The sequence below is a fragment of the Danio rerio genome, chromosome 19 (genome assembly GCF_052040795.2).
Source record: "Danio rerio strain M-AB ecotype USA chromosome 19, GRCz13ab, whole genome shotgun sequence".
NCBI classification, from domain to species: domain Eukaryota; kingdom Metazoa; phylum Chordata; class Actinopteri; order Cypriniformes; family Danionidae; genus Danio; species Danio rerio.
In genome coordinates, this window is record NC_141039.2 from 30,683,953 (window position 1) to 30,704,795 (window position 20,843).

Sequence of the window (20,843 nt, forward strand, 5' to 3'; positions counted from 1 at the left end):
ATATATATATATATATATATATATATATATATATATATATATATATATTGGTTTAATAGGTGTGTGGCTTAACTGTAACACCCTGTTACAACTAACCCTGCTGTGACGTGTTTTCTTTAAAACTGGCTAGCAGTAACTGTGTTTTTACAGATTTTTTTAAAATAAAAAAATATACACTATAATAAAAAAAAAAAAAAAAAATATATATATATATATATATATATATATATATATATATATATATATATATATATATATATATATATATAGCATCTTTATTGAACAAGAAGATATTTTGCTGAAACTGTGGTAGTCTGTGGTGATTCATATCAAGTCAACAACACCTACCACCCAATGTGCACATCAATTGCTACCAGTACTTTTAAAATATCACAAAAAAGAATAAGGCAAAACTGGTACCTAATAATAAATAGAGGTCCTATGATATATAAAACAATTGGACTGTGCAAAAATCGAAACATTATTATTATCATTTATATATCCATAAATGATAATAAATACAATACAATTAGGGCTAACACTTTAATTAAAGGACCAAATGTCACTATTAACTAGTGGCTAATTAAATTAAGATATTGGCTGTTAATTGGTACTTAGCACAAATTCTGCAAATTCTACATCTTTTTTTCTACATCCCTATACCCAACACCTAAATCTAATCTGCTACCTTAAAAACTATTAATAAGCAGCAAATTAGAAGACCATTGAGGCAAAAAGTCTGGTTTGTTAAAGGCTAGGATTGTGCCATAAAATTAAGTGTGAACCGGCAGCTAGCTTTCTACAACACTCACAAGGTGGCCCAGAGAAGCTAGAAGGGCTGCGCCTGGTCAGTAACTGAATGGGTAACCACATGGGAAAGTTAGGTTGCTGCTGGAAGTGGTGTTAGTGAGGCCAGCAGAGGGTACTCAACCTGCGGTCTGTGTGGGTCCTAATGCCCCAGTATATTTATGGGTATTCTTTAGACTCTTTCAGACAAACCGAGGTCCTGACTCTCTGTGGGCCTTCGATAAGATTGAGGATGTCCTTTGAAAAAAGAAGGGGTTTAACCCTGGTATCCTTGCCAAATTTGTCCTAACCATCACTCTGCCAATCTCCACCAATCAGCTTGTGTGTGGCGTGTGGCCTGGCACAATATGGCTACCGGTGGATTCTGCACACTTTGTGGAAGAGGAAATTCCCCTCAAAAATGTGTAAAATGAGTGTCCAGAAAAGCACTATATAAACTTACGGAATTATAATTATAATTATCATTCATTCATTCATTTTCTTGTTGGCTTAGTCCCTTTATTAATTTGGGGTTGCCACAGCGGAAAGAACCACAACTTATCCGGCACGTTTTTATGTAGCGGATGCCCTTCCAGCCGCAACCAATCTCTGGCAAACATCCACACACACACATACACTCACACACTACGAACAATTCAGCCTAACCAATTCACCTGTACCGCATGTCTTTGGACTGTGGGGGAAACCGGAGCACCCGGAGGAAACCCACGCAAACACAGGGAGAACATGCAAACTCCACACAGAGACACCAACTGAGCCGAGGTTCGAACCAGCGACCTTCTTGCTGTAAGGCAACTGAACTACCTACTGCACAACTGCATCGCCCAATTATTGTTATTACTATTATTATTTTTATTATTTTATTATTATTATTATTATTATTATTATTATTATTATTATTATTATTATTATCCATTAAATTAAATTTAAATAAAAATGTTCAATGCAAAAAAATGGATTTCCCATATCTCTCTCAAAACATACATTTAAGTAAAATTAAATTAATAAAATATTCCAAAACCATTTCTGATCTAACTAAACTGACATGCTATTTTACACAAATTTGATTTACACAAATTTTAATATACACATATTTTACTTTAACTTGTTAGATTTTTTTTTTTTACTGCTTTCTCTGACTTCTGTCTACAGATGGCTTGAAGTTTAATTGTTAATCAATACTAATAGTGTTTTCCAGAATGATCTTCTAAAGTTCTTCAGTTCTTGAGTAAACATGCTCCGAGGGAATGTTCTGGCCTCCAGCAAATGATCACTGCATCTTCTCTGATGTTTAAACTCCCTGCAGTTTTCATCACACCAACAATTTTTGATCTTTAAAACCAAGTACATATACCTTCTTCTTCGACTAACAGCAACACACAGTGGGGAAAACATTTTAAAAATAAAACAAATCTTCACTAAACAAGCAGAAGGTGTTTTAATTCCGTAACTGCTTGCAGGTATAAACTCATTTCCATAGTGGTACATGAAAGGTCTGTGCTAACCTGACCCAGAGCAGGAGGAGTTCAACACTGGGCCTTCACAGAGACACACAGATTATTAATGGATGAAGGTCAAGTCACTTTAATGAATGGCTAAAGTCATCAGCGACAAAGGGAATACCGGGAGCCAGAGAAATGACCCTTATCTAAAGTTATGATGCAATTGGGTGAAATGGTTTCTTTAAAAAAAAATAAAAAATCAGGGGCAGGAGTTTCTCCCACGACTACAGTAAACTCTCAGAAATTAGAGGAAGATTAATGACTATAACCAACCAGTCAGAAAACACAGGAGAGGAAAATAGAAGAAGTTTATAGAAACTTACTTGAGTAGGAAACAAAGAAAGATGTATGCATTAAAACATACAGTGCACATGGCAAGCATATACTTTAAGACAGCACATGCAAATGTCATGTGTTGCCTCTAGACATAAGAAAGAGTCACGCAGACGCCAAATGTGATGAAATAAACGTTAATATCTCCTGTCATACTTTATGTGTACTGCACATATGTGTAAAACAGATTGACAATTTTATATTATAGCGAGCTATAAATGTGGCACCATGGCTAGTGGGTAAAATCTGATTTATATAAGTAAGAAGTGATCTTAGATTAACATTCTTTGTTAGACCTCTGACAATTTTCTTATCAAACACTCACATAAGCCTTAACCTGCCTGAAACACAAGTGAAACCAGTAATGTTATTATTATTTTCAGTTAGTAATTTATTACTTGTGTATTGTTCAAATTGACTATACCCTACCTTATATTCGTGACTGTTTTTACCACACTGACATCCATTATAACCATATTTTCTCTCTTCTCTCTCTCTCTCTCTCTCACACACACACACGCACACACACGCACGCACGCACGCACGCACGCACGCCCGCACGCCCGCACGCACGCACGCACGCACGCACGCACGCACGCACACACACACACACACACACTCTATACTTCATATAGCTATGTAATTTTGATCCAGAACTTAAGTCACAACTAGGCGACAACTAGGTGAACGTTATCCACTATTTTGCACTGCAGCTAATGATCAACAGTAAATGCACCTCTTCACAACAGCAACAATCAACAATACATGATTATATGGTGTCATGAATTAGCAATAAAAAAAATGTCATTATATTGGATGTCAATGGGGCAAAAACAGCCACAAACATAACAAAAGGGTAGTAAGTTGTTGCATTTTCCCAAAATATGTGTGAAAACAGGATTTGTCACCAAAAATAATTCCAATTGGTTAAACACAGAGAAATGTGTGGCCAAATTAAGCCTAAAAATCACCTCAGAGGGGATGAAAACATTTCCAATAGCACACAAGGGTTATAAAGAAAACTTTTTTGGATGACTCTTTTACACAATAAAATAAATAAATAAATAAATAAATAAAATAAAATGAAAAAAAAATTATAATAATAATAAATAATATATATATATATATATATATATATATATATATATATATATATATATATATATATATATATATATATATATATATTTATATATATATATATATATATATATATATATATATATATATATATATATATATATATATTATAGTGCGATATGGCTGTATATCGGCTCTGGTGGGAGGCATGCAGTGGCTCGAGGCCACAGGTTGAGAGCCTTAGTGCCCCCGGTCAGTGTCAAAATACAGCCATATCACATTCCTACAAGTTCAATGGCACAATGGTGTTTATAAAAAAAGAGAGTCCCAAAAACTCATTTGTAGGAGGAACTACTTTCTTCCGGCACTCATTTACATCTGCAGCTGCCCATCAGAAGAGCAGAAACCGTTTCCATTTCACAAAAGTCACTTTAGAGCTAGTATTTAAAACTGGAGCAACTGGAGGAAACCCACACCAACAAGGGAAAAACATGCCAAATTATACACAGGAATATCAACTGACCCAGCTGAGACTCAAACTAGCAACCTTCTTGCTGTGCAGTGACAGTGCTAACCACTGAGCCACCACGTCGCCCCTGCACTGAATCCGATGCTCCGAAATTATAATATTTTAAAATAGGCACTATCCTTATGTAAAACGACATAGTTGCAATGTACTGTAAACACCTAACTTATTAACTAAAAACGCCTCAAATGTACATTATATTGTCCAACAGCAGCAACATTTGTCAAACTGTAGAGTGTCCTCTGCTTGTCGCTGTATGTGGGCGGAGTAATACACAAGGGTGAAGGGTGAAGTGGCTGTTCGAGTGCTGTTATTTGCAGAATACCGCAAAGCTATCAGCCAATCAGAAACCAGACAGAACTGTTGTATATAATATAATATAATATAATATAATATAATATAATATAATATAATATAATATAATATAATATAATATAATATAATATATAATCACCACCACGCTCTTTACTTAGGAGATTGCTAAGGTCTGCACACCTCACTCCCTTTCTCCTGGGTTTTCACTTACAAGTCTTCACTTTTTCCTTCAGGGATTCCTCTGCTTATATTTGTTCATAGGACCTGAAATTGCTGGCATGATACAAACAAAACAATATTAAATTTAAATAACGATCAAAAGAACAAAAAAGTCATTTAAAATAATCCAGATACCACAGTAATATGTATTGCACAGCAGAATGTCTATGTATATGCTGTTAAAATCTATTGAACTTTCAAACTGGGCTGACCTATGGCTTCAGAATGTACTGTAAACAAAACAGAAGCATCAGAGTTTCAATAAATATAAAGAAAATTCTCAAATTAATAACAAAATATATATTTCTGATCTGAAGATCTTAACATCTTAAAGGTTTAGAATGACATGAAGGTGAATAAATTATGACAATTTACCCTAACCATGTAAACATGTAAATAAATATGTAAGGAGTATGATGGATTTTGATCATTTCAATACTAAAAAAAATTGCAAACAAACAATTAATCAATCAAGAAAACGAAATCTAAATCTATAATCTGGATAATCCAAATGATATTCTAAGATGTTGTTCCAGCAACATGTTCTGCTTAGGTAAATCACATTAGGCATGCCACTGGCTGGGTGTCAGTGAGGCAAAGTGCTTACAGAAGTGGTAATTTGATTAAGTGTGTAGGAAAATTAAAAATGAACATGGGGAGATTAAAAGGTGAAGATGTAGACTGGAAGATAGTTCAGCAAAAGATAACCATCTATAACAGTTTGCCGTCATAGATGTTAAGGAAAATGACTGTGAATCAATTACCATGTTTTTGCCACTTGAAAGGCTCAAGTTTTTTAAAGCTTGAACATTTCGAATTTGTTAATTTTCATTCATCAGCTGATAAAAATAAAATGGCCAAATGCATTCACAATACAGTTTCATTAGTTATTGTAATTATTAACATGAACTAGTTGTGAACAATGCTTGCACAACATTTACTAATGCATTATTGACATCCAAATTCATGCTTGATAACATTAATTAGTGCACCATGAGTTAACATAAACTAACAATGAATAACTGCATTTTTAATAACTACAGTAGATTTAACTAACATAAACAAATGCTGTAATAAATGTATTGTTCATTGTTTATTTATGTTAGTGTTGTAAAAAATAAATGAGTGAAAGAGAAGAGAACCCAGTCCAGGAGACTCGAGACAAGCAGAATTCCTTTATTGAGACGTGTTGCTTAGTTTGCAGTCATAAAGCATCTTCAAGAAGTCCATGTGTCTGCAGGAGCCTACTGGAGTACTGCAGTCTGCGAGTTTTATCACAAGTCTGAATTAAGACTAAGAGGAGAGTTGGCCAATCAGAACCTTCTGATGCTGATGACGCATTCAGTGCACAAATATTCCAGAAATAAAAAAAAATTGATTTGTAGTCAGAAAGAACCAAAGGATATAACTTTTCCGTTATATGTAGATTATTGTTCATTTGAAACTAGATTTTATAAATTTATATGGTAACATTAGTAAATGCATTAACTAACATTAAAGCTTGAACATTATTGTAAAGCGTTGTCAATAAACTATTTTAAAAATCTCTGACATTTTTTATGTGACTTAATAGCCCTTTTCACACATACAGAGTTTTTCTAGAAAATTGCCAGTAAATTGCCATAAAGAGATTTTGTGTGAAAATGGCCTTTTTTAAAATAGCAGAGAATACCAGAAAATTCATTCCGCCAATTTTCCGGAATGAGAAGTTGTAAAATTACCAGTAATTTTCTGGAATTGTGCTTTGTTTGACTGGACTGCAGAAAGAAAACTAGTATTAGACATGAGACATCTGCTCTTGGCCAATCAGAACCTTCTGATGCTGATGACACATCCGGTGCACAAATATTCCAGATATAAAAAAAACTTTGATTTGTTTGTTTATTGATTAACAAATACATAATGGAAATAATTCTGGCTTCTTTAGATTTTTTCTTTCTATAAAGAGTTGATTATGAGGGCTTGTTTTTACTCAGTTGCTCCCTTTTTCAATTATAAAAAAACTATTATCTTCTTATTATGAATTTGAGTTCATTGCCATTTTCATTTTACATTTTCACATTGTTTTAAAAATAAGTTAATCAATATATGTAAATATTAGCCAAAAATCAACAAGCCAGAGTTTTCTTGTTAATTACAATAAAGGATGCTGATATATGGTGTAATAATGATGATAATTGTTTTGTTACAATGATATGCTTATTGTATTTCTTGACTTTTAAAAAAAAATAATTATAAAATGTTGTTGTCTGTATTAAAACTGCATTTTGTTTTCATAATTTTGCAGTTAACTCATTACGATAATGTTACAGCTGTTTAATTATTTAGCGAAAAAATTTATTTTTTAAAGCTAAAACAAGTGTCATTAATTTACTGTATTGCAATTAATGACTACAAGCACTCTCAGACTCAAAAAGTACATACAGAACACACTGACAAAATAAAACAAATACCTGTGGCTCCCGTTGTCAATTACAACTAATCTCTGCCAGAAATGGAACATTATTTACAACATTAATCCAAAAAAGCCACAATTTCAGCCAAAAATAAATAAATAAATAAATACTAAAAATTTCTGCTGAAGTAAAAATAAAAATGACCTCAGGATAGCTATGGCTGAGTGTGGGCATACTGTATAACAAAACAATAATGGTTTTGTAAAAATGACCCTTAATTGGGTATATGCAGAAGGACTTTTAATTTTCAGTAACCCAAGTGCCTTTAGTGAACTGTATGTCATAAAATAGCGACATTTGTTTTCTTTAAAGATGAATGATCTTCACTGCCTGAATGATATAAAGAGGGTCTCAGAATGTACAAGAAGCACTTCATTAAATAATTTATTTTCACGCCATACCTTTAAAATATGAACATTTATTTTACTCCTGTATTTTCAATAGAGTTTCTGCGCTAGCCTGCTGATCCTGATGGTGCATGCGTTTAAACTGCTTTTTTATCTCGTTTTACATTTTAACAACTAAATGAAGGATTAAGTCTATTTGACTGATTGTATATTAATTAGGGCGACACAGCAGCGCAGTAGGTAGTGCTGTCGCCTTACAGCAAGAAGGTCGCTGGTTCGATCCTCGGCTCAGTTGGCGTTTTTGTGTAGAGTTTGCATGTTCTCCCTGCGTTCGCGTGGGTTTCCTCCGGGTGCTACAGTTTCCCCCACAGTCCAAAGACATGCGGTACAGGTGCTGTAAAAGGAACTGTTTCAAATTGAGGAAAAAAAATTCATATTAACCATTCACCAGAAGTTTATTGGTAGGGGAAAAACCCTAGCTATGCACATACCCCATTAAGGTTTAAAACCAAAACTACCAAGGCACATTTTTGTAATTTAATAATTTTGTTAAAATAAGATTGACATACCTATAACACAATGACTGATTTCTAACAATGATTAGTTATTATAATTAGAAAACAAAAGAGTTCTGATTATTTGTATACCTGGAACTGCCATAGTGGTCAAAATGACAGCATGAATTTCAGTGTCTGCTATACTTTTCCCCTTGCCATTGGATATGCGTGCCTCTGTTGCCTAGCAACTTCCTGCTAACATTAACACAACTTTCTCAAAGCAGACTTAACTTTTAATATGTCTTTCAAAACAGCATATTTAGTGCTGCAAAATAAACCCTGCTCTCCCGCTTGTCAAGTAAAAATGAGCTGTACGGCTTCACTGGCATGCTAGTAACAGAAAAAGATCACATTTTGTGGTAATGACTTAATAAATTGTGATAAGAGACATTCAAGGCTTAATTCCAGTATCTTAGTAGAAGATTTAATTGCAAATATTTTTTGACAGTGTGACGTCTGGCCATAGTAGTTATACAATGTAAAAAAAATATCCATAAATTATCAGATTTCAACTATTATTTTTTTTCCTATTTATTTATGCTTTGAATTGCATGACCTTGATCTGTCTTATAGCAAGTTTTTACCTTGAAAAGTTAAAAAAGGTGCTTTTATTATTTACAGTGTATTATTTTCAAACTACTAAAATGTGAAAAAAGTCACATTGTTTAATTTTAGTGTTAAATTTTCAACATCAAAAGTGGACAGAGCAGGAATAATCTCCTATAGTTCAATTCAAAACCGTAAATAAATGGAAAACATCACATAATATGGAAATTATTAATTAACAGGCACATTTTACAGTGTAGAATTCTGGTAGTTCCAGTATTAAAGTATATTATCCATACTTGTTTTCATTAATAAAACAGCAGTTAGCATTTTCCTGGCTTTTGAGGTTCAGCTGTGGTCAGGGCTGAAGGCTGACAGTGAGCGGTTACTGTAAACACGGCCTTGACTGACGTAAACAGTGACAGTGGCAGATTTACCCTGGGTGATGCATGGGGGTCAGTGGGTTTGAAGCCAACACAAGTGGCAAGTCAAACTAGGTCAAAATGAAAGCCCGTAATGCACGCTCACATACACTCAAACATAGCTTGTTGTGTCTGTGTTGTGTCTGCACATTTGACAGACATGCGAGCAAAGCGAGGTCATCCATCCAGGGATTGAGTTTGCGCTCAGATAGAAAAAAAAGAAGAAAGAAATAAAAGATGTAATGTTTTTCCTCATACAGCCTGCAGTTGTCAATGCAAGTGAATACACATTATACTTATAGTACATATAAGAAAACAGTATGAACGGTTTGGGGAAATGAGGGGGCGGCAAGCACCACTTTAATTTATAGCCTGCAGACATTATGTTTACCCTGTAACTAAGAAACAAGGGGGTAAGCAGAACCACTTTAATTTACAGCCAACAAATGTTATATTAACACTATAAATATGAGAAACAAGGGAATACCCATTGCATTTAAGTACAACAGCATCAGAATGATATATATGTGCAGTAATTACAGCATACATATTGTTTTTTTAACATTTGGTTTTCCTTAGTTGCCTCAACAGATTTTAATATTGTTAAACCAAATAGCCTGTAATTTTTTTGTTAGAAAATCAAAGTTTATAGTAACACTGGGATGGAGGTATATATATATATATATATATATATATATATATATATATATATATATATATATATATATATATATATATATATATATGTATCCAGTGTTATGGATGTGACGTTTGCAGTAAAAACTCAAAATATAAATTCACATAGAAAGTATAAGTTATCATGACAGTGAAGCAACTGTTTATATTTTGCGATATTTTTGTTTATATTTCGCAAAACAACTAACCACAGAAGTATAGGATCAGATATTGGCCCGTAAACATTTTTTTTATATTTTAAATGTGGAAAATAAACATGCGTTATGGATGAGACAAAAAAGTTTGCGAGTTTACAGTATACAACATATTATGTGGAAATTTAGTGAATTAAACTGCACAACCGCAAACAAATGAAGCTAATCAAAAAAGAATAAGAGTTGGCTCACTATAGAAGAAACATTGTTGATTTTATTTTGTTTGACATTTTTGCATTTATGAGAAAAAAGCTTCGTTATGGATGTGACACTTTTTTGTTATGGATGTGACACATGTGAAATTGCCACTTGTGTGAATTTGGTAAATCAAATATAATACTTTGAAAACACTGACAATTACATTTTGAGTATTTCTAAAGTACTGTATAAAGCTTCCTTACAAAAAAAATGTAGAAAAGGTTTCGCTATTTTAGTGAAAACTTATTTTTTTCATAGCAAGGTTGACATCTCTTGAGATATTTTTCAAGACACTTCTGTGCAGCTTAAAGTTAAACTTAAAGGCCTAACTAGGTTAATTAGGTTAAATAGGCAGGTTACTTAAGCATTAGGTAATGTTGAAATAGTGTACACTTTACAATAAGGATCATAATTCTATTAATAAATGCTTTGTTAATGATAAGTCATGTTAGTAAAGTGTTAATTAACGTTACTTAAGCATTAGGTAATGTTGAAATAGTGTACACTTTACAATAAGGATCATAATTCTATTAATAAATGCTTTGTTAATGATAAATCATGTTAGTAAAGTGTTAATTAACGTTACTTAAGCATTAGGTAATGTCGGAGTAGTGTACACTTTACAATAAGGATCATAATTCTATTAATAAATGCTTTGTTAATGATAAATCATGTTAGTAAAGTGTTAATTAACGTTACTTAAGCATTAGGTAATGTCGGAGTAGTGTACACTTTACAATAAGGATCATAATTCTATGAATAAATGCTTTGTTAATGATAAATCATGTTAGTAAAGTGTTAATTAACGTTACTTAAGCATTAGGTAATGTCGGAGTAGTGTACACTTTACAATAAGGATCATAATTCTATGAATAAATGCTTTGTTAATGATAAATCATGTTAGTAAAGTGTTAATTATTGTTAGTTAAGCATTAGGTAATGTTGAAATAGTGTACACTTTACAATAAGGATCATAATTCTATGAATAAATGCTTTGTTAATGATAAATCATGTTAGTAAAGTGTTAATTATTGTTAGTTAAGCATTAGGTAATGTTGAAATAGTGTACACTTTACAATAAGGATCATAATTCTATGAATAAATGCTTTGTTAATGATAAATCATGTTAGTAAAGTGTTAATTGATGTTACTTAACCATTAGGTAATGTTGAAATAGTGCACACTTTACAATAAGGATCATAATTCTATGAATAAATGCTTTGTTAATGATAAATCATGTTAGTAAAGTGTTAATTGACGTTACTTAAGCATTAGGTAATGTTAAAATAGTGTACACTTTACAATAAGGATCATAATTCTATGAATAAATGCTTTGTTAATGATAAATCATGTTAGTAAAGTGTTAGCGAACATGAATAACAGTTAAAGCTGAGGTTCTGATGTAATACACTCCAAAAGAGTCCTCCTTTGTCCCTGACATTGATCAGGAACTATGCACTTATTAAAAGCTTTACCAGTTATGCTAACATGTTGTTCATGTTAACTAACGCGTTAACTAACATTGTAAGTTTTCATGAACAAGGATTCAGTATTGCTTTATAAATGTGTTGTTCATTATAAGATCAAGTGATCTAATCCATTAACAAATGTGTTAGTGTATGAGTGAGTAAACATGAACTAATTAAGCTGTTCATGCAAAGAGATGCATTAGATAATGTGTAAATAAACATTAACAAAGATTAAGTAATGCTGAACAAAGTCCTTAATTACTGTTAGATCATGTTTACTAATGCATTAGCTAACACATAAATAAATGTTTAGTTAACATTAACAAAGGTTAGGTAATGCTTAATAAATGCGTTATTCATTGTTAGTTCATGTTAACTAATGCATTTACTAATGTTAACTAATGCACCCTTATTGTAAAGTGTTACCAATAATTCAAAGGGGGGCTAATAATTAATAATATAATAGGACAATATTGGGGCAATATACAACAATTTGAGGAATCTGAGGGATCAATAATATCAAAAGACTCTCATAAGACTGACTTGACACCTGTATGAGATGACACATACCTTAACTATGAAGAATATTTTATAAATGTCTATGACAACTGTCACTTGGAGTCATTAATTAAGTTAAAACAATTTGAAATGAATGGATTGGCATTGTTTGAGATATCTTTGTTATGACAAATTTATTTTAACAAAATCCATCAAAAATGGTCTCAGTCTTGTTGACAACTCAACATTACCATAACTATATAACTTTATTTATTTATGCATATTTTTCTGATCACTTTTTTTTCAGTGAAACAAAATAATTTGTCGTTAAAATTTCTTAGAAAAAGTGTCATTACTCTTTCAAATTATTTTATAACAGTGTCATAAATATTTAACAACATGTTATTGACAAATAAAATTTGTAACATTTTGTATTTGAGGTCAAGAAAAATATTTATTAACCTGTTTTAAAATTCAGAACAATTATAATGGCATCATGACATTTTGTTTTATTCTTAATTTCTGTATATACAGTATATGCACATTTATTTATTTATTTATTTATTTATTTATTTATTTATTTATTTATTTATTTATTTATTTATTTGTTTATTTATTTATTTGTTTATTTGTTTATTTATTTAGTTATTTATTTATTTGTTTATTTATACCAAGCAGACATTTTATTTAAATTTGGTTTAAGCTTATGTTGATAAAATTGAATATAAAAGTAATAATAATGATTACAAAAGAATTTAAATAAATAAATAAATAAATAAATAAATAAATAAATAAATAAATAAATAAATAAATAAATAAATAAATAAATAAATAGTATTTTGTACAATAGATTTTTGTACTACAAACAAAAAAACAACACTGACCACACACAAACAGATTTCACCCCAGTCTAGACCAACCGGGGATTTTCAGAGAGCTCTAACTCTTTCCAAACCACCATTATCTGTTTTAATATATTTCCAAATCTGCCTGTTAGCATTCAGTTCTGAAATGAATTCTGCACAAGCTGATATTTGCTCTATGATCAAATGTTGACTCCCGTGGAGGGAAGGGAGGTACGAGTTTCCAATCCAGTCTCGTAGAGCATTCATCTTTAAAAAAACCCAAACATTGACTGAGGTATCGGATTGGACATGCATCTGGTCCATCTACCTCCCAGCGAGGCCTAGGGCAAGGTGAACGCATCCCCCCTCATTACATCTCCACATCAAAACAGCAATGCTCAACTTCTCATTAATCATTCAGCTACTCAGGGTCAAGACATTTCTACATGGAGAGAAGCTGTACTTTATTAGCTTGTACAGGCCGTATGGGCAGCGATTCTAGTGGGCATAATCAATGGGAGGGTGAAAATGAGTGACAGACGGGCAGTTTGTTAACAAAACGGCACTGTGTCTGATATGGAAGGTAATTGCGTACATTATTTCAAAGAATTCTGAACTTAGACCTCACAGTGTGATTCAGTGTCATAACTTTGTTTCCACATATAATCAACGTAACAATCAACTGTGTGACTTTATACTACAATTGTTAATCTTTTTATTGCAATCACATAATGTGAATTTGATTGTGATTATCAAATTTGATTGTGGGGGCCAAGTGTTCATACAGTTCATTCACGTTGGCGCATGCTCGAGTGACGTCACTGGCGTCACTGTCTCCGTTCGGTCACACACTGTGTGCTTGAAGTTTGGACTTGCTATTTACTTGCAATTTAAATCTTAATCATTAAATTCTTCCTCATTCGCTAAGTATTTGTCTCTCCTACTTAGGGTGACCAAACCCTTAATACATTTATACAAACAAAGCTGCTTTAAAAACGGTCTGTCCCTCGAGCATCCGCCTGTTGTTTGTAGCTTTAGCCTGCTAGCGCCGCTGGTCAGCTAAAGCTACCGACCTCTTTAACCATACACTTTTGACTTACTGGCTTTGCTCTTTACCCCGTAAAATGTCGCTTCCGTCTCTGTCCTTGTGTGCAGGAGAAGCATCGATGGAGGCGTTGGAGCTGGAGCTGGAAGAAGTGGAGTCCCAGATCCGTGCGCTGGTGGTAAGACGGTCGCGGCTACGGGAACGGCTTCTAGCCGTACCTAATGCTAAGGCCGTCTCATCACCTAAGGTACGTGGAAATTACAACCACATCATTCCCTCTACCTCAACCCCGCGTCCTTCTCTGTCCAGGCCCAGCGCACCCGGGGCGCGGCTCAGCCAGGCGTCGTTCACGCCGACACCCGGCTACCACGGCGCCTGGGTGCAGCCGCGCAAGGTGCTTCCCAGATCCCGGGGCAGAACGTCTCCGCCTGTGTTCGAGATCTCCACGGAGAACCGCTTCTCCCCTCTCCGCGAGTCGGGTCCCGATGTGGCCATCATCGGTGACTCGATCGTTCGTCACGTCCGTGCCGCCTCCTCAAAAGGTAATAAAGTACGTACTTTCTGCTTTCCTGGTGCCCGTGTGAAAAATATTTCTACACAGATTCCAACCATCCTGGGCGCTGCCGAGAGCCCTGGTGCCGTTGTCCTCCACGTGGGGACAAACGACACCGGGCTCCGGCAGTCGGAGATCCTGAAGAAGGACTTCAGGAGCCTGATCGAGACGGTTCGACGCACCTCGCCCGCCACGCAGATCATCGTTTCTGGGCCGCTTCCTACCTACCGCCGAGGAAATGAAAGGTTCAGTAGACTTTTAGCTTTGAATGAATGGCTAATAACATGGTGTAAAGAACAGAAATTGCTCTTTGCTAATAACTGGAATCTTTTCTGGGAGCGTCCTAGGCTCTTCCGTCCTGACGGCCTGCACCCCAGTCGAGCCGGAGCTGAACTCCTGTCGGACAACATCTCCAGACTACTTCGCACCATCTGACTAGCAGGTAAAAATTCACAAAATTCACACAATAGCCACCTAGACTCTTGTTCACCCCACTTAAACATCAGTAACGCATATCTGGCGAATCCTATTGAGACTGTGTCTGTTCCTCGTATTATTAGATTAAGAAATAAACGTACTGTGTGCTCCAGGAAAAATCTAGTAAGAATCAAACCAGAAAAACCAGTAGAAAGTGAAAATACAAATTTCGTAAAACTTGGTCTCCTAAACATCAGGTCACTTGCACCTAAAGCACTTATCATTAATGAAATAATAACAGAAAACAATCTTAATGCACTCTGTCTCACTGAAACCTGGCTGAAACAAAATGACTATATTAGCTTAAATGAAGCAACTCCTCCAGGATTCTTATATAAACATGAGGCTCGTCAAACTGGTCGTGGTGGTGGAGTTGCATCAATCTTTAGTGATTTCCTTAATATTAAACAGAGAAACGGACTTATGTTTAGCTCCTTTGAAGTATTATCGCTTAATGTTCAGCTTCCAGATACTATACAAAAACCTATGTTATCTCTCGCTTTAATCACCATATATAGACCCCCAGGACCCTATGTCAAATTTCTAAAAGAATTTTCTGATTTTATTTCTGACTTACTAGTCAAAACTGATAAAATACTAATTGTAGGTGACTTTAACATCCACATAGATGACGCTAATGATACATTAGGGCTCGCGTTTATGGATTTAATACACTCACTTGGGATAAAGCAAAACGTTGTGGGTCCAACCCATCGCTTAAAGCATACATTAGATCTAATTCTGTCTTATGGAATCGAGGTTATTGACGTAGACATTATACCACAAAGTGATGATATTACAGATCACTACCTCTTACTATATAAGCTATGTTTACCTGAAATCAGCAAACCCGCTCCAATACTCCGCCCTAGTAGAACTATTGTTCCGTCAACTAAAGATGAATTTATAAATAACTTACCTGATCTCTCTCTATTTCGTAATGCACCCGCAAACTCAAATGATCTTGATGTAGTAACCAGCAGTATGGATGCCATCTTTACTAGCACACTAAATACTGTGGCACCCATCAAATTAAAAAAGGCTAGAGAGATTAAAACTATACCATGGTATAATAGTCATACTCGTGCGCTCAAAACAGCAACCCGCGCCCTGGAACGTAAATGGAAAAAAACTAATTTAGAGGTCTTTAGAATTGCGTACAAAGACAGTATGTCCAGCTATAGGAGGGCTCTAAAATCTGCCAGGACCGAGCACCTGCGCAAACTGATAGAAAGTAATCATAACAATCCTAGATTTTTATTTAACACCATCTCTAAATTAGCAAATAATCGGTCATCCTTGGAACAAACTACTCCACCGCAAATTAGTAGTGATGACTTCATGAATTTTTTCAGTAATAAAATAGAAGGCTTTAGACAGAAAATAGGAGATGCCAAACTTTCTGCACCGGCTTATACTCCAAATCCTGTAAATATTTCATTAAATCATAATAATAACCTACACTGCTTCAAAATCATAGAACATGAAGAGTTAGTGAAAATTATAAATAGCTCTAAACCAGCTACGTGTATGCTGGACTCAATTCCAACAAAATTACTGAAAGAGCTGCTACCTGCTATAGGAGAACCTCTTCTTAACATTATCAACTCTTCTTTATCTATAGGCCATGTTCCAAACTCTTACAAGCTAGCTGTTATTAAGCCTATTATTAAGAAACCGCAACTAGACACCAACAACTTAGCTAACTATAGGCCTATTTCAAATCTTCCATTTATGTCTAAAATACTAGAAAAAGTTGTTTCCACTCAATTATGCTCTTTTCTGCAGACGAACAATATTTTTGAAGTGTTTCAGTCAGGTTTCAGGGCTCACCACAGTACAGAAACCGCCTTAGTGAAAATAACCAACGATTTACTCTTAGCTGCTGACCGAGGGTGCGTCTCGCTATTAGTTTTACTCGATCTTAGTGCGGCATTTGATACCATTGACCACAATATCCTCATAAATCGCTTAAAGTCTACAGGTGTCCAGGGACAGGCTCTACAATGGTTTAAGTCATACTTAACTAACCGCTACCAGTTTGTGAATCTTAATGGACAGCCTTCACAAATCTGCCCAGTAAAGTATGGGGTGCCTCAAGGATCAGTTTTAGGCCCTTTACTGTTTACAATTTACATGCTACCTATGGGAGACATTATTAGAAGACATGGGATCAGCTTTCACTGCTATGCAGATGATACTCAATTATATATTTCCACTAAACCTGACGAGACGTCTGAACTTTCTAAACTAACTGAGTGTATCAAAGACATCAAAGACTGGATGACCAACAATTTTCTTCTCTTAAACTCAGACAAAACAGAATTATTACTTATTGGGCCTAAATCTTGCACACAGCAGATCTCGCAACTCAATTTACAATTAGAGGGATACAAAGTTAGCTTTAGCTCTACTATAAAAGATCTGGGTGTCATATTAGACAGCAATCTAACTTTTAAAAACCATATATCCCATGTCACAAAAACTGCCTTCTTTCATCTGAGAAATATCGCTAAATTACGAAATATGCTATCCATTTCAGATGCAGAAAAGCTAGTCCATGCTTTTATGACTTCGAGACTGGATTACTGTAATGCTCTATTTGCTGGCTGCCCAGCATCCTCTATTAACAAACTTCAATTAGTGCAAAATGCAGCAGCCAGAGTTCTGACCAGGTCTAGAAAATATGATCATATAACCCCAATTTTATCCTCCTTACACTGGCTGCCTGTTAAATTTCGTATTGAATTTAAAATATTACTTCTCACCTATAAAGCTCTAAATAATCTAGCTCCTGTTTATCTAACCAACCTTCTGTCTCGCTACGAACCAACTCGCTCCTTAAGATCTCAAAATTCAGGGCTTCTGGTAGTACCTAGAATAGCAAAATCAAGTAAAGGAGGTCGAGCCTTCTCTTTCATGGCTCCTACACTCTGGAATAGCCTTCCTGGTAATGTCCGAGGCTCAGACACACTCTCCCAGTTCAAAACTAGATTAAAGACCTATCTGTTTAGTAAAGCATACACTCAGTGCATCACCTAGCAGGTTCCACACTGGCTTCTACATCTTGCTTATATACACTATGAACAGCAGCTACGCTAATTATTCTCTTTATTCTCTATTTTCACCTGGGGATACTCATCCCGAGGTCCTCAGATTAGGCGGAGTCACTGATTGGATCCAAGACCAGCGACGTGATGATCCCAAGGATTCCATATCCGGGACCAGGCCATATCCTGAGCTGCTGCTGCGCTGATGGTCGTGGGGAGTGGAGAACATGAGTCTGATTCCAGCGACGCTCCAGGGACAGACGAGTCTTCATTGAGGCCATCTTCCAGCATAAACCACGGCGAATGAAGTTCTGCACAAGACTTTTGGCCAGCGGAGAAATTAAAATGGTCGTGCCCAACTGAGTCTGGTTCTCTCAAGGTTTTTTTTCTTTACTCCCATCAGGTGAAGTTTTTTTTCCCTCTCCGCTGTCGCCACTGCCTCGCATGGTTCAGGATTGGTAGAGCTACGCATCGTTGAAATTGCTCTTCAGTGTTTGAACTCTCAGTAATGATTAAATCACACTGAACAGAGCTAAACTGAACTGAACTGAACTTAAACACTAAAACCTGAACCACACTGTTCCAGTTACTATGACCATTTATGTGAAGCTGCTTTGACACAATCTACATTGTAAAAGCGCTATACAAATAAAGCTGAATTGATTAAAATCTCCCCGGCAAGTATTTGTTGTGTTTAAAAAAAAGTCTAACAGACATCTAATAGACATCTATTAATAGACCTAATAGACGTCTACAAATAGATGGCTTGTTTAAAACAAGGCTACATTTGTAATGTCAGTAAAAATCTAATACCCCCTTAAATTAAAAAAGTTAAGACAGTATGGAAAACGCAAATAAAAAAAGAAAGCAGTGATTTCCAAATTTTCTTTGACTTATACATTATTCCATTGCAGACAATATGAACACAAAATATCTCCTGTTTTGTCTGGTCAACTTCATTTCATTTGAAAATATACATTCATTCCTGTCATTCAGACCAGCAACACATTGCAACTAAAAAGTTGGTACAGCAGCAGTTTAGGGATAGTAAATTGGTTAATTAATGTTATGATTTTAAACAGGTGATCTTAACAGGTGATTGTCATTATGATTTTGTACAAAAGCAGAATCCAAGAAAGATCTGGCCCATAGGAACAAAGATGGGCTGAGGATCGCCAGTTTGGCAACAAATTTGTGAGAAATTTATTTAAATGTTTACGTAAAAAGATAGGAAGACATTTAGACATTTAGAAAAAAAAAGATTGAAAGACATTTAGAGATTTAGAAAAAAGATAGGAAGACATTTAAATATTTAGATATTCTATGTGTAGCTGCTTTAACACAATTATAGAAATAAAGGTGAATTGAACTGAATAGATATTTGACCTTCAACAGTGCATAACAAAATTTGAAGATTTAGGAAATCTGGAATCTGGAGCATTTTCAGTGCGTAAAGGACGGGTGCAAGCCTAAGATGAACTACCGTGATATCCGATCCCTCAGGTGGCCCTGCATCAAGAATCGTCCTTCATCTAGAAGTGATATCACCACATGGACTGAGGACTACTTTGGAAAACCTTTGTCAAATGCCAAAATACATAATTACATCCACAATTGCCATTTAAAACTGCAATGTGCCAAAAGGAAGCCCTATGTTAACAGTGTCCAGGAGCACCATTTACTTTTCTAGGCTTGAAGGCATCTGGGATTCAATTCAATTAATCTTTATTTCTATAGCGCTTTTACAATGTACATTATGTCAAAGCAGCTCCACGTAGATGATTAGGGTAAACTGAAACAGTGTCAGTCCAGTTTTCAGTGTTGAAGTTCAGTTTAGTTCAGTTCAGTGTGGTTTAATATTCACTGCTGAGAGTTCAAACACTAAAGAGCAAATTCATCGGTGCGCAGCTCCACAAGTCCTCAACCATGCAAGCCAGGGGCGACAGCAGCAAGGAAAAAACTTCACCGATTGGCGAAAGTGAATGTGTGAGTCCATCAGGGTGAATGTGAGGCGGAGAAAAAAACTTAACCGATTGGTAAAAGTGGATGTGTGAGTCCATCTGGGATGAACCATCACACAGTGGAAACATGTACTGTGGTCAGAAGAATCATTATTTCAGGTATTTTTGGGGAGAAATTGATGCTATGTGCTCCTCACTAAAGAAGAAGACTGTTATCAGCAACAAGTCCAAAATCCAGGGTTGGTCAGGGTTTGGGGTTGTGTCATTGTGCTTGCCAAAGGTAACTTGCATTTCTGTTATAGCACCGTTAATGCTGAAAAGTACATAGAGATGTTGGAGCACAAAATGCTGCTTTCTTTTCAGGGACACCCATGCAAATCTCAAGATGATGCAAAACCACATTCTGCACAAATTACAAAGTCCTGGCTGTGGAGAAAGAGGATACAGGTACTTGACTGGCCTGTCTGCAGTCCTGACCTGTTTCCAACAGAGAATGTGTGGCACATTTTGAAAAGCAACATGCAAACCCCATGTTGCCTGCCTTAGGATTTGTTTGCAGGAAGAATGGGATAAAACTACACCTGAATCACTTGATTTCTTCAGTCTCTAAATTTCTTTTAAGTGTTGTGACAAGGAATGGCAACAAGTGGTAAATGATTTACTGTTCCAACTTTTTTTGAAATGTGTTGAAAGAACCAAAACTGGAATACGTGTTTATTAAGAAAAATAATCAAGAGGAACATATTA

At 35.1% G+C, this 20,843-nt stretch overlaps 1 protein-coding gene across 10 annotated transcripts; it reads left to right on the forward strand.

Annotated features, from left to right (window-relative positions):
- Positions 1-13,820: 13,820 nt before the first annotated feature.
- On the forward strand, positions 13,821-18,798 carry LOC137488525 (uncharacterized). 10 transcript variants are annotated; one of them, XM_088651512.1, is made up of 5 exons: positions 13,821-14,008; positions 14,166-14,233; positions 14,365-14,597; positions 14,657-14,853; positions 14,956-18,798. In XM_088651512.1, the coding sequence occupies exons 3-5, from the start codon at positions 14,541-14,543 to the stop codon at positions 15,041-15,043; spliced, it is 342 nt and encodes a 113-aa protein (XP_088507638.1). In that variant the 5' UTR covers positions 13,821-14,008; positions 14,166-14,233; positions 14,365-14,540; the 3' UTR covers positions 15,044-18,798. The 10 variants fall into 10 exon arrangements, with proteins under 10 accessions (XP_088507638.1, XP_088507635.1, XP_088507637.1 ...); XM_088651509.1 differs by having other exon boundaries at positions 13,821-14,064; positions 14,166-14,597; XM_088651511.1 differs by having other exon boundaries at positions 13,821-14,064; positions 14,657-18,798.
- Positions 18,799-20,843: the final 2,045 nt, after the last annotated feature.